The sequence below is a fragment of the Schistocerca piceifrons genome, chromosome 2 (assembly GCF_021461385.2).
Source record: "Schistocerca piceifrons isolate TAMUIC-IGC-003096 chromosome 2, iqSchPice1.1, whole genome shotgun sequence".
In the NCBI taxonomy this organism is placed as follows: Eukaryota; Metazoa; Arthropoda; class Insecta; order Orthoptera; family Acrididae; genus Schistocerca; species Schistocerca piceifrons.
Genome location: NC_060139.1, coordinates 612,622,747 through 612,637,155, shown reverse-complemented (window position 1 = coordinate 612,637,155; position 14,409 = coordinate 612,622,747). Strand labels below are relative to the sequence as shown.

General features: G+C 38.0%; 1 protein-coding gene across 1 annotated transcript in view; it reads left to right on the top strand.

The window, feature by feature from the left end:
* LOC124775505 (nucleolar pre-ribosomal-associated protein 1) overlaps window positions 1-9,298 on the top strand; it is a 177,585-nt gene extending 168,287 nt beyond the window's left edge. The window contains exon 20 of the mRNA XM_047250338.1: window positions 7,358-9,298. Within this exon, the coding sequence (XP_047106294.1) occupies window positions 7,358-7,579 (222 nt within the window). The 3' untranslated portion in view covers window positions 7,580-9,298. The remainder of the gene's footprint in view (window positions 1-7,357) is intronic.
* Window positions 9,299-14,409: the final 5,111 nt, after the last annotated feature.

Below are 14,409 nucleotides of genomic sequence, written 5' to 3'. Positions count from 1 at the left end.
CCCGCACACCGTTAGGCCGTCTTCCGCTCACGCCCCAACATCGTGCAGCCCGCCTCCAGTGGTGTCGCGACAGGCGTGAATGGAGGGACGAATGGAGACGTGTCGTCTTCAGCGATGAGAGTCGCTTCTGCCTTGGTGCCAATGATGGTCGTATGCGTGTTTGGCGCCGTGCAGGTGAGCGCCACAATCAGGACTGCATACGACCGAGGCACACAGGGCCAACACCCGGCATCATAGTGTGGGGAGCGATCTCCTACACTGGCCGTACACCACTGGTGATCGTCGAGGGGACACTGAATAGTGCACGGTACATCCAAACCGTCATTGAACCCATCGTTCTACCATTCCTAGACCGGCAAGGGAACTTGCTTTTCCAACAGGACAATGCACATCCGCATGTATCCCGTGCCACCCAACGTGCTCTAGAAGGTGTAAGTCAACTACCCTGGCCAGCAAGATCTCCGGATCTGTCCCCCATTGAGCATGTTTGGGACTGGATGAAGCGTCGTCTCACGCGGTCTGCACGTCCAGCACGAACGCTGGTCGAACTGAGGCGCCAGGTGGAAATGGCATGGCAAGCCGTTCCACAGGAGTACATCCAGCATCTCTACGATCGTCTCCATGGGAGAATAGCAGCCTGCATTGCTGCGAAAGGTGGATATACACTGTACTAGTGCCGACATTGTGCATGCTCTGTTGCCTGTGTCTATGTGCCTGTGGTTCTGTCAGTGTGATCATGTGATGTATCTGACCCCAGGAATGTGTCAATAAAGTTTCCCCTTCCTGGGACAATGAATTCACGGTGTTCTTATTTCAATTTCCAGGAGTGTATTTAAAGACTCTGTTATGTGGGCAGTGAAATTGCATATTGCTGTCTCGGTGGAACAGCATTTTTGAAATTCGAACTGTGATTTAATAAGTAACACATTATTGTTGACACAGCTAACCACTCTTGAGTACATTACTTTCTTGGTGATTTTTGAAAATGCTGTAAGCAAGGATACTGGCCAGTAATTATTAACATCTGTGGTGTCCCCTTTTTTGTAGAGAAGCTTGACAATGACATATTTTAACCTGTCTGGGCAAATACCTTGAGTTAGTGATACATTCTACTGTGAATGAAAATTTCTAGTTCTTCATAAAGATTGAGTTTGTGGCCTCTGTTTATTTTCTGACGTATCTCTAGATTGTCCTTTATGTTATCAAAGGAAAATCTTGTGTCCTGAATGTGTGTAGCTATGGCAGATTTATTGGGTATGTTGTATTTGAATGCATCTTGTATTGTTGTATTTGAATGCATCTTTGAATCCAATTCAGAAGCTTTGTCCAGTCTGACCGACATATAGTACGAGGCATTGGATGCATTTTATCTTGTATACACCAGAGTTAGAGAATTTATCTTTACTGGTTTTAAATTGTGTGGCAGTCTAATACCAAATTTATTGTTGGTTGAGAAAACAACTCTTACATTGTATGATGTCAATACATTAGCAATTTTTTGTGAAACAGTTCCAAAGTAGGTAAGACATACTGTCCTGTTGCCTGTCTGCTTGTTGTTCTTATTTATGTTTCCATCTATTCCTTTCTTAACTTTCTTAGACAATTTTTCTAAGCAGATTGAAAACCATTTGCTGCTGCTATCTGATCACCTCAGTTTCATTTTGGAGCATTTCTTTGCTTAATGGCATTTTGTGTGCTCTGTGCAACATGGGTCGATAAGTTGCTAGTGTGTGTGTGTGTGTGTGTGTGTGTGTGTGTGCAGGTGGCATGAAGAAGCATGGATATTTACATTTGTAGTTGTGGATTTTCTGTAAATACTAAGCATGTGTTCACTGTTTTTTCTTGTGGGTGAGATCCAAAAAGTTTACAGAGTTCCGATTTTCATATTCACACGTGAACTGAATGTTTTTGCGTGTGCTGTTGAATCCTTGAATTACGGTCTCAACACTTGTTTGTTTTCCCTCTCTCTTATTAGTAATATTTCATCTGCATATCTTTTGTAAAAGTTAATGTCTTGTATACATGGGATGTTGCTATTGAATAATTTTTGCTCAGAGTGGTTAATGAATATGTTAGCGATGATCCCCACTATCACCATTTAAAATTTATAATCATATTTTGCTAATAAGTGCCTGTTATACGTTTTTGTAGCAAAATGAAACCTCAAGGAACAACTGTCTGCATCCAACAAGCAAAAATGTAACATATTATCATTGTTCCATGTGAAGATGAGAGTGTAAACTATTGAAACACATCTTAGTATGAAATAAAAAGAGTGACTGACACAGATAATTGTTTTATTTGTTATTTTCATATAAATAGTCGCAGTTCCTTATAAAAGTGCAGCATGGTTGACGTAAGCTTACACTTTAGAGAACTACATAATTATGATCCACCAGGGGAAAAAAAAAAAAAAAAAATTAATTTTGATAACATGATCGAAATACAACCAGACTCGAAGCCACCAACAATAGAGGAAATCAGAGAAATCATGGAACAACTTAAAAATAACAAAAACTAAGGGAAAGGCAACCACTCACCTACAGTCAGTTGAGGCAACTTCTTATCAGTCAGGGTATCTTTGTACCACTTACTACTTTTGTTTCAAATGCCTGCTGCTCCATGTACTTGCATTATTATGGAATAAAAGTAACAGTTTATTACCATTGTGGTGTCCAATTAATATTTCAGTTGGCTTTGCACCATCTGACAAGCTGTCAGGATTGTGAATAGCCTTTAATTGCATTATTCTTTCAAGTATTCTGCACTGCTCAGTGCTATTATATGCACTCTTCTGTGGTTTTGGGTCTATAAATTGTAAACTTTGTATTAGTCAGCTGACTTAAGTAGATTTTTGTATTTTGTAGTCTGATCTTTTTGAGACCTTTTGAAGTAAGTGTCCTGGCTTATATCAAATTTTCGCTGTTATCATTTTTATTTGTGTTCCAGATATTCCAAGCTCATCGTCTCCTTATAATTAACTCATCATTATCGTCATTCCACAATTCCATTTTTTGAAAAGAGGAATAGTTTCTGCTGCAGTCTGAATAATAATATCAATAATGTCTTCTTGTAGAAAACATTTACGTGTTCTTTTAACCAAAAGCATTTTGAAATAATTTTGTCTAGGCAACTTCTGTGTATGAAGTATTTTGGGTTGATGATGTACTTTATTGAATCTAACAATAGATTGTGATCTGAATCTAAACCAACATTCTTAGCTACTTTTGCATTGAGTACTTCCATTGCAGATTGTCCACTTGTAGCAACATGATCAAGTTGTTTCTCTCCGCATATTGGATTTGGTGATACCCATGTGATTTGTTTTCTAGGACTTCTTTGAATAATGTAGATTTTAGTGCTACATTATGCTGTCTGCACAGATGTACACATTTTTCTCGATTTGCATTGGTTGTTTTATGTGTTAGGAATTTTCTTACTAAGGGTCTGTGATGATGTTCTTTGCCAATTTGTGCTTTACAGTCTCCAAGTGGCATTACCGTGGCTTTCAATAGAATATGATCTAGGTTGACACATTTGGTCAACAAATTTCTGCTTGCTCCTTCTCTGTTTTTCTCATTTTTTAATGCGTGTGTACTAAAAATAGTGTAAACTTCATTTGATGATCTAACGCTCGTTTCACACTGGGACACTTGTGACGGTCACCGGTGACGGTCACTGATAGAGATACATTCGTTTGAATTGGAGCATTCACACTGCGGCACTGCACTGAGTCACCGAGTCATGGTGACCCAGCAGTGACTCACCCTCGCCACATGTGACGGACACCGACACTGTGTTCGCTGCGGTCACCGCCGGACATGCATTAGCTTGTATTGGAGTGTTCACACTGGGACACCGATCACAGACACAGCAGTGCAGAGTTGCCAACAGACAGGCAGCCGTTACTGAGCCCAGTGGTTCTCCACACAGTGCAGCCATGAGTTTAGAGTTCATCAACACAGAAGATTTTATAAGTGAAGTGGAAAGTCATCCCGTTATTTGGGATATGAAAAGCGATGACTACAGTAACAAAGTCATGAAAATGAAAGCGTGGCAAGAAATTATTACGAAGTTTGTGTCTGATTTCGATGTAAAGAGCATAGATGAAAGAAACAAAATTGGTAAGTTCTGTATTCTTTTTTCGCTTTAATACCGTATTTTTCGGACCACAAGACTATCGAAATATATTTTCTACCCCTGTATGAGGCTAGGAGGTTAATAACCTACAAGGAGAATGCTATCCCTCACCCCTTTTCTTTTGCATTACCAATAGCAAGTGTACTGTTATGCAGTCTCAATGCGAGAAGAATGGACAAAATGGATGAGCGCTGAAACCATGTACTGACCCCTACAGGGCGAATGAAAGTAAAACAAAATAAATAGTTTTATTTCAACATTTTCATAACAAAATTAAGGGTACGTCTTTTCGTAGTCTAATAAGGCCTTATGGTCCGAAAAATACAGTTAAAATATTATTCAAAACAACAATAATTTACGCATATGTTGTTACTATAATAATGAATTTTATTTATTTACCATAATACTATTGACTTACAAGTTTTTGCCACCCGAATGAGAACAGTGCTCGTGCTTGGGTTCTGTTCAATTAGGTACACACAACTGTAATACAAAAAAGTGCATTGTAATTATAATTTTAATTGCAAGTTTTAATCAGTTCAGTGAACGCAACAGTATGGTTTGTTACAGTTAACATGGTAATAATTGAACACTGCACATTTCAAATACCATTCCAATGAACATTTAGGCTTAACGACATTAATGTTCACATAACATTTCTAGCACTTAGATTTTTTGCAGCTGCCATGGCACTTCGCCTTCATGGCTGATGAAGTAGTTTGCAAAATCTTCTCTGATACCGTTCGCAATATTTCCTCCACGGACCAAGCAAGGTGACATGTCCTGCAATCCCTGAGTAGTTAACATATCCTCAAACTGTATTCCATCACGATCAAGCACAATGTTATGGAGGAGGCAACATGTCTTCACAATAGACTCTGCCAAATCTAATTTAACATCCAGTAGTCGATAGAAAATGCGCCACTTGTGTGCAAGAATTCCAAAAGTACACTCGATGTACCTTCTGGCTCTGCACAGTCTATAGTTGAACACACGTTTTTTAATGTCTAAATACTTTCCACCATAAGGGCGCAAAATGAATTTTGACAATCCGAAACCTTCATCTCCTACTAACATGAATGGCATAGGTCTTTCAAATGATAATGACAGTTGTTTTGGTGCAGGTAAATCTAGCGTACCATCTTGTAGTTTATTATTTAACACTGTATTACGAAACACAGTTGACTCAGATGATTTCCCACATGCTCCAACGTCTATAAATAAGAATTTGTACGTCGAATCACAAACAGCTAACAACAGAATGGAAAAATAGTTCTTATAATTATAGTAGAGTGAACCACTGGAAGTGGGTTTTACAATTCTGATGTGCTTCCCGTCCACTGCACCCACACAATGAGGAAAGTTGGCCCTCTTATGGAATCCTTCAGCTGAGGCAAGCCATAGATCTTTCGAGAGGTCGGGAAATATTTTGACTTCATTTTACGCCGTATGGCAGAGCAAACGTCTCGTATAATATACGAGATAGTTGATACTCCAATTCTGTACTGAAAATGTAAGTCCATCATGGATGATCCGGCCCCCAAGTACCTGTAAAAAAAGATAAAGCATATGGAGCAAAACTACAAAATTATGCAGGTTACACACAAGCATACACACGCACGCACATGTAGACATTATAGATAACCAGCTGAAACACCCGGCAACTATAATTTTAATAATTGTACTATGCCTATAACTTTCGTGCAAGTGACAAAGTTTCATCGCAATCGGATGAACGGTACGGCTGCGCATAAAATACGAACAAAACCAAACAAACATTCATTTTTATATATTAGATATTACAATACTATGGTGGTTTTTGTTTGTTGCAGGGACAATCCTTCAAAGGAAATGGAAGAGCTTAAGGGCCAGTTATACCAGAGAGTTATTAAGGCAAAAAACAGAAAAGAGTGTTTCTGCAGCAACTGGTAGGAAGAAGTATATCTACTTCGATCAGCTGCGATTCCTAACAACTGACTGTAAGAACACTACTTCTAGTATTGACAATGATGATGATGATGAAGACAGAAATGAGTTTGATGAAGGAGAAAATTTAGAGCAGGAGGCACGTGAAAAAACTGCTGAGCGACGGCAAAAAAGGCCACGTGAAAAGAAGAGTCTTGAAGAAGAAGATATCCTATATAACATTTTGAAGGAAAAGTACGCCAGAAAAGACAATTCATCACAGCAAGCCGACGAAGATAGCTTGTTTATGCAGTCTTTAGTACCTGAATTAAAAAAATTACCCAGTCATGCAAGATTGAAAGTGAAATCAGATTTGATGAATGTCATTATTAATGCCCAACAATATTACAGCGCTTCTGCTTCCTCTTCGTCCCAAATAGGATTTGCACCGGTACCAAATTACGCTACGGGGGATCCGCATCACGACCGTGCATATCATGGAACAGTTCAAGGCTACACTGGAGGACAGTCGAGGTTGTCCGATCAGTTACCAGCTGTGTGCTCGCCAGCGGCCTCCGAGTATAGTGACGAGTCCTTAATATACTTTTCAACAGCACAGGCAGAGAAACAACGAACTTAAAACTATCAGTGAAAGTTTTACAATATTTTGTAATGTATATTAATACCAGTTAAAATCTGTAAAATGTGCTTTCAATAAAATAAAATAATACTACAGTACCTACCTTAATGTAAGAGCAAGTTTTTCCTCTGGTGGGATAGCCTTCCTTAGTATAGTGTCTTTTCCTGTGATTGCTTCTTTCACATTTTCTAGTAGTTCATCAAATGAAGTTTTTGACATTCGAAAATACTGAAAAAACTTCTTCTCAGATTGTCTCAGGTCGTCATAAAGGGTGTAATACAATCCTTTCTCCAGCTGATCACGTAGCAGTGGATGTATGTGTAATGAACGTTGTGTCTTCATTCTCCTCCTCCTCCTCCTCATTACAAGTACTAAACAGTTCCTCCTCGCTCGAGTCCATTTCACCAACTAATCAGTTGGCAACAGCTGCAGTGTGGGACACCAGTGACCCAGGAGTGTTCGCCACAGTCACCGGTGACCGTCACAAGTGTCCCAGTGTGAAACGAGCCTTAATGTTAGTGTGGAAAGACTCATTAATTCATTTAAATTCTGTTGTTGAGTTTGGTATGTTTTGTTTGCAGTTAAACTTGTTCCAAGTTGATGTACATTCTTCATAACTCTTTGGTACATGTAATTGAAGTCTAACATATATATGTATTTTCTTGTTTGAAGGTACTGATGTCCATCAAGGTGAATCTCCTGGACAGAAAGCACCTTAATACCTTGCTGAATAAAGCAGAAGAAATCCTCAACAATGTGGATGACTGCAAAATGCTGTTGAAGTATGATGGGAAATTTTATATTCAAGAAGATATCAAAGATATACAACATGAAGAAGAAAGGACAAAACTGTTGCTTAAAAACATAATTCTCACATGGTGCTGTGATAAATAACTAAATTACATATCTTCGACTTGTATCCCACTATTTTAATGGTTCACATAACTACAACTATATCATTTTTTTCATATCAATCATAGACAATGAAAACCTCATAACTCCATTTTCTTAAAATTTTGCAGGAGAAGTAAAAACAATTTCTTAAAAAATTAAATATAGTGATACAGATAAAGTGGCTATGTGTGTAACTATATTGTAGAAGTGTAGCTATTGACAGATTATAGAAATCGATATACTTTCAAATCTCTCTTTGATAATGGAAATACTGGTTATCGAAATTAAGAGATTTTCACAGGCAGACGGAGTTACGAGGTTTTCATTGCCTACCATCAATATGCAAACAGTTGAAATGATTTTTTGTGGTTTAGTAGTGTTGTATATACCTCAGTGATACCACCATATTTATTAAGAAGAAGAAATAGCTGTCAACCACATGAATGATAATGTAAATATGGAACAAAGCTTATAACATATTGTATTATATTCATAAACAAGTAGATGAAACAGTTATTCAATCAGGTGACATTATTTGTTGAGTATCCAGATGTAAATATTCCACAAATCTAAACAAAATAGCTATTGGCACAAATATGTGCTGCTTCAAACAAGTAGGAAAACAAATTATAACCAAATACAACCAGACAAAGTGAAAGTTTCAAGAAGTCATACATACATAGAGAGAAATATTCGATCATGAGCTTTCAGAATGTATGTGCTTGTGTGGTACTCGTCCTGAATACAAGCAGTGTCAATAGACTAACCACAACATTACATTTAATGAATAATTGTTACCCTCTTCAGTAATGGAGACCCCTGTAAACAAGAAAAATCATCATTATAATGACTTCACTAGGATACATTTCATTATAACAAAGAAAGCAGATCCATGTGAACACTGAACTTACATACTGAGTACTTTCTAAAATGTTTGCTTCTTCCTTTGACTAAAGATTAACCTTGCCTATTGTTCCATTTGGTATACATCTTTATGTGTACTTAATGCCATTTTACCATAGATTTCTTATTTGTTAGTAGTATTTTGTTATACCACCCAGAATATATAGAAAATTTTCAAAAAAAGATGTTTTAAGGTTCTAGGTTTGTTTTAAGGTTTGAAAGTACAAAACCAGCTTAGGTAAATTGTTTAAAATTTTAATATAAGGAACTGTAGAATTATAACGATCACAAGTTGTCAACAGTAATTTGTGAAGTGTACTTTAGAACTGACACAGCCAATCACATAACCAGGAAAACAAGGCTTTAGATTATAAAATATGAATGTCGTTTATTCCAACATGCTCTTCTTCAGGGTGTGTACATATTGTCATCTTCATTCCATGAATATCTCTTTATTAGTAATAACCTTTGGTGCTACATACCCCTCTGGCAGAGTGGTATGTAACTATACATCTTCATAGTCGACAAATGATAGTAGCAGTTTTGAAACCATTCAATAGTTTAGAGTCGAAAATAAAAAGCTGGTTGGAGGTTTACAGTATCTGTTTTGCATGTGACACATGGAGAGTTGGACACTGCCCGTCTACAAGGTAGGACAGTGATTGTAATATGACCACGACTTGCAATGCCTGTATGTAATTTGTATCTTCCTGGTTGAGCATCCCAAATTGGAGCAGCATGGCGCACAACTGAGTAAGAGCACATGTGATAACAATATAGCTTGACATTGTGCAAAATAAAAGAAATCAATTGAAATATCGAAGTCATTTGTTTCATGTCAGAACTTGAGACATATATCCATGTCATGTTTTCTGTATTGTACAGTACTGAACGGGAAGAAGTGATTATGCATTGAGAGAGAGTAAACGAGGTCGGTCAAAGAAGAAATGCTTTGTATTCCTTTAGCAAAAATTAATATTTGTTAAAATACTTGGATTCGAGCATAAGCAAGAGTGCATCAGTGACAAAGTCCATCCTGTTTCTATCCACATGGTCTGAAGAGAATTTTGATTTCAATTGGAGATGTTCAGAGCTACTAAAGGTAATAAGCTAAAATCAGAATACTTATAACATTTGTATTTGAAAGGAAACATGGAAGCTAGGTCTGAATGGGCCAGGAAACAGGGGCAGAGCACAAAATGTTATGCTTGTAAAATGTAAGAAATACAATGTAACTGATATCTTGTTAGGTATCACTGATAGGTGGACTCTACATAATTATAAGGGGTTACAGGTTTTGTATCCTCAGCTGAGGACCTCCTATGCTATTTGTCAGAATTATGTAAACATTTGGTTTGTGAAGTACAGAAATATGTGAATACCAAATTATTAACTTTTACCACTGTATTTCCATGCTCACTACTCCGACCTGACATAACTGTGTCTGACATCCCAAACACCAAGTAAGACGGACTTAATGGGATTCTAATGTGAGCCAAAAAAAGACATACATTCCAAATTGAAACCCCACGAGTTGAAAAAGCTCGGCTCTGTACAGGCGGCCAGTGATGCAACGGCTTGCTGCAGAAAAGATTGATGATTCTGTCGTTTCACTCCCTTGTTAGCTTGTGTGCTAATTCCTTTATGTGTTATGATTCCAGAATTCAGTCGGGCAAAGTCCAAGGGCGAATGTATCTTTCTTCCATTTACAATTTCTTAGACTTAGGCCAGTTGACAAGTGCATTTTTGCATTGTAAGCACAGAAAGATGTCTCAGTTAGAATGCTTGCTGCTTACATAGTGATTAACCATCATAATGATTCTTATGTGGATTCACTTGGTGCTTCCATTTCCTTCACGTTGTCCTGATGTAGTTCTTAGCTGAACTATTTTCAGTAACTTGCAAGTCTACTTAAACACTTCACTCATGAAATTCATTCCTTGGTCAATGATTATGCTACATGGTTATCCAGACTTGGAACCCACTCTTTGACAAAAACTTTAGCCACTGTCTCAGTGCTTTGATCAGGTATTGGTATCATGAGAAGATATCTGGAGAAATTATATAATGTGGTCAGTATGTATTTATTCCCATTGTTAGTCATAGGTAAAGGTCCAACAACAGCAATTACTACATTTTGAATGGTTTAATATTTTCTGTCAGCTCTTCTAATGGTGCCTTAGATTTTTCCAAATTATTCCTCTATTACAGGAATCACATTGTGAAACAAACTCAGAAAGTCAGCTTTATGGCGTGGCCACCAAAATGTCTAAGCTATTTCAATGTCCATTGCTCTTTCACTGCAGTGTCCTTATTATGAAGAATCATGCTGCTCTGTCATGATTTGTTTTCTTATGCCTTCCGGAGTTACTTGACGGTTTCCTTTACTATTGATTTTGAACAGATATCCATCTTCTTCAATAAAACACTGATCATTTTTCCATATTTTGCAGTGTGGATCTTCCTCTTGAGCTGCTTTTAACTTTTCCTCATTACTTATTGTAACACGGATACAAACTGTTCGGCTCATCGTGTCAGTATGCACACGTAATTAACCAGGTCAGTGAATAACTTTAGACTTGAACTCACTTAGTTTCAGAGTCACCTTGTTAATCTGGGACATTGGTCCTTTTTAGGTCAGTAAACATTTAAGTACAACATGGTCAGTAATCAAGTTAAATTCTTGTCCTGTCAGAAAACATCTGTTATGTGTTATGCAAAAACCAAAACACAAAGTTCCTTTTCTGTTGTAGTATAATTACATTCTGCTTTGCATAATTGTTTGGGGGCAAATGGTATTGGGTGTTCATGGCTGTCAGTTTCTTGATACAAAATAGCACCAACAGTAAAATTCAAAGCATATGTCAAAAGAATGAAGGGCCTACTGAAATCTGGATAAGCTGACATTGGAGCTGTGGTTAGGGCAGTTTTAAGTTCCTCCATACATTTGCATTCTGTCAACCAATTAAATGTGGTTCCTTTTCTCAGTAGCATCATCATTGGACAAACTATATTTGCATAATTGGCTATTAAATTTCTAAATAAATTTACTAATCCCAAGAATGATTGTAGTTAGTTTAAATTCTGCAGTTTAGGGAAGCTCTTGACAGCTTCGGTTAATTTTGGGTCAGAATGGACACCTTTGCTCCTTATAACATGTCTAGTGTTCACTTGACTTTGTGTAAAATGACATTTATCTATTGATTAGCACTTCTTATATGCTCAAAAACTGCTTGAAGTCATTCGGTATGTTGCTTCTTGTTTTCGTCAACATTATTACGTCTTCAAGATATACGTCAAGATAACCAAAAAATTTCATCTGCACAAGAAACCCAGAGTTTATACCATGTTTAATAATGAGTAATTGTCTAATGTGGTTACTGCATTCATTGTATTCATTAATGATGCTGAGTGATTGGTACTGCTTTTCCAGTATGCATACTATGCTGAACCAAATGAGTGACATGTAAATTTGAATGTTCTCAGAAAACATCCACGTATTCCAACAAAAAGGCACTAAAATCTTCTGCTCTCAACTGTCAAATGTTCTATCTTCTGCCAAATCTTGTTCTTCAGTTCATTATTAGCTTTGACTCTTTGTTGCAATTTTTCATTATTCTACAAGATCGTCTTCGTGACGGCAACATTTGATACCTCATTTGGAATATGTGTGACAACTTTTATGTATAATCAAAACTCCAGCAACCTTTGTTCCTAATGGCAATACAGTGTCTTCATTGAAAATGTTCGTTATTGTTACTGGGTCTCCAGCTACATTCTGTCTCACCATTGTAGCAACACCTACACTTCTGGCAACATGACAGTACATTTTGTCCAATAACACACATTTACCTGACCATTCAGCCAGTAACATATCTCCTTTACATTGATGTACCTTGACTTTGAGGTTGATCGTTTTTCCTGCTCCATGGGGAATTTGCTGAAGCTGGTCAATTTGCACATTGACTTGGTCGGTTTGAACTGGTGCATCATCTGGGTTGACCAATCTCACAATGTCAGTGTTGTTGCTCCTTTAAGTACAATCTGGAGAATGATTCCCTATGTCATAGTTACTAGGCCTAGTCAGATCTTTTTATATGCAACAAATATAGCTGCCCCGGTAGTGGACAAGAAATCAAATCCAAGTACACCATCATAGCAAGCTTCATTGTTTGAAGTCCGCCTCCGTAGTACAGCGGTAGTGTTACCGCCTACCACACAAGGGGGCCCGTGTTTGATTCCTGGCAGGGGACTGGGTGTTTGGTGTCTTTCATCATCAATGACACACAAGTCGCTGAAGTGGCATCAACTAAAAAGGCTTGTAATATGGCGGCTGAACCCCGAGAGGAGATATCCCGGCCAATAAATGCCATATGATCATTTCATTTCATTGTTTGAAACTTCTTACATCCTCGCTGTGTATTTTTCTTGTCTTAAACATAATGCTACATCAACCCCTCCATGGTTACATAACCTCTTGCCGTTTAATCTGTGCATTATAACTGTATATTTTATCAATGTCACACCATGTTAGTTAGATTTGTGCTCCTGTTGCAATACATAGCTTGATTTGTCATCCATGATATACAGCATGCATCACAAAAATTGTTTTCGATCTCATTTCTGGTGGATCTAACAGGATGCAGCATGCAACAGATGGTGCGGTGGCACTTACATCCCTGCATTCAGTTAATAATCTGCCAGGTTGTTGCTCACACTACCTTTTCTTTTATTGTGGCAAGCCCTTGATACATGTCACTGTACCCCACAGTTGCAACAAATTTGTTTGTCCTTACAGTCTTTTCGCTGGTGACCAGGGTTCTTACATCTGTTACATTATTCTACACTTTTATTGAACATACAGCACTCTTCTTTTCACACATCATTTGGCCATTGAATGCTTTCACAAAGCCAACAGCTGCATCTACTGCGTCCTGAAAGGTCTTACTTCATGCCAATCTGACTGCTTTGCTTTCTTCTCTCCATACAATCCATGGATGAATGTGTCCAAAGCTCTCAGATCAGGTTCAAACAGCTGAATGCAATTCTCATCCTTGTCTTCTATCAACCCGTATGTTTGAGTGTCCAATGTTTCGAATTCTGTTGGCAAATTGCTCAATACATTTATCTTGTTGCATCGTCAGACTATGAACTTGCTTTCTGTAGAATCTGGTAGCATTCTTGCATTTGAATCGTTGAACAACTGTAAGTTTGAACTCATTGTACACTTCTGCTTACACAAGTGGGCTCTGTGCTAATGAAATCCTGTGCAGCTCCCTGAAGTCTTATTTATTAACTGCTAACCTATCTGAATTAGCCCACAAACCCACCAAGGCAGCTCCTTCAAGTTTCCAAAAGAATACTTTTATGCCTTTCTCTGGTTTTCTGCTAAATACTGGTACTGATGTCAATAATGATAAATTCTTAATAGGCCAGCACTGCGTGAGCTATCGCTCGCTAAGTCACGTGAAAGGCTGCATTAATTTCTGTCTGTTTTTAACCACTGTATCTTATTTCACAAAATTCTTATAACAGTTCAGAGATTGGCCATGTTACTCGGCATAATGTATGCCAACGAAATCACTCAAATACAGGAAAAAGTTTTATACATCCATAACTGCTTTTTGTATTTAAGTCATATTTGAGCAGACAACCTGAATTCCAGCATTTAACATCCCCGTATTGTCGGCTGATGTCCATGCTGCTGTTCTTGCTGCTTTGGAGAAATGACTGGAACTCTGAATTCTTGGAAGTTCAGACATACTGCCTCCTCCCTCCCTCCCTCAGGATTGTAGATATCCATAACTGATCCCCATGCTGACACCACTTCTATGAGGGCCTATGGGTTTTGTGTCTTTGGCTGAGGGCTGCCCTTGGTATTTGTCAGGATTATGCATGCACTGGGTCAGTGAGGTACAGAAATATGT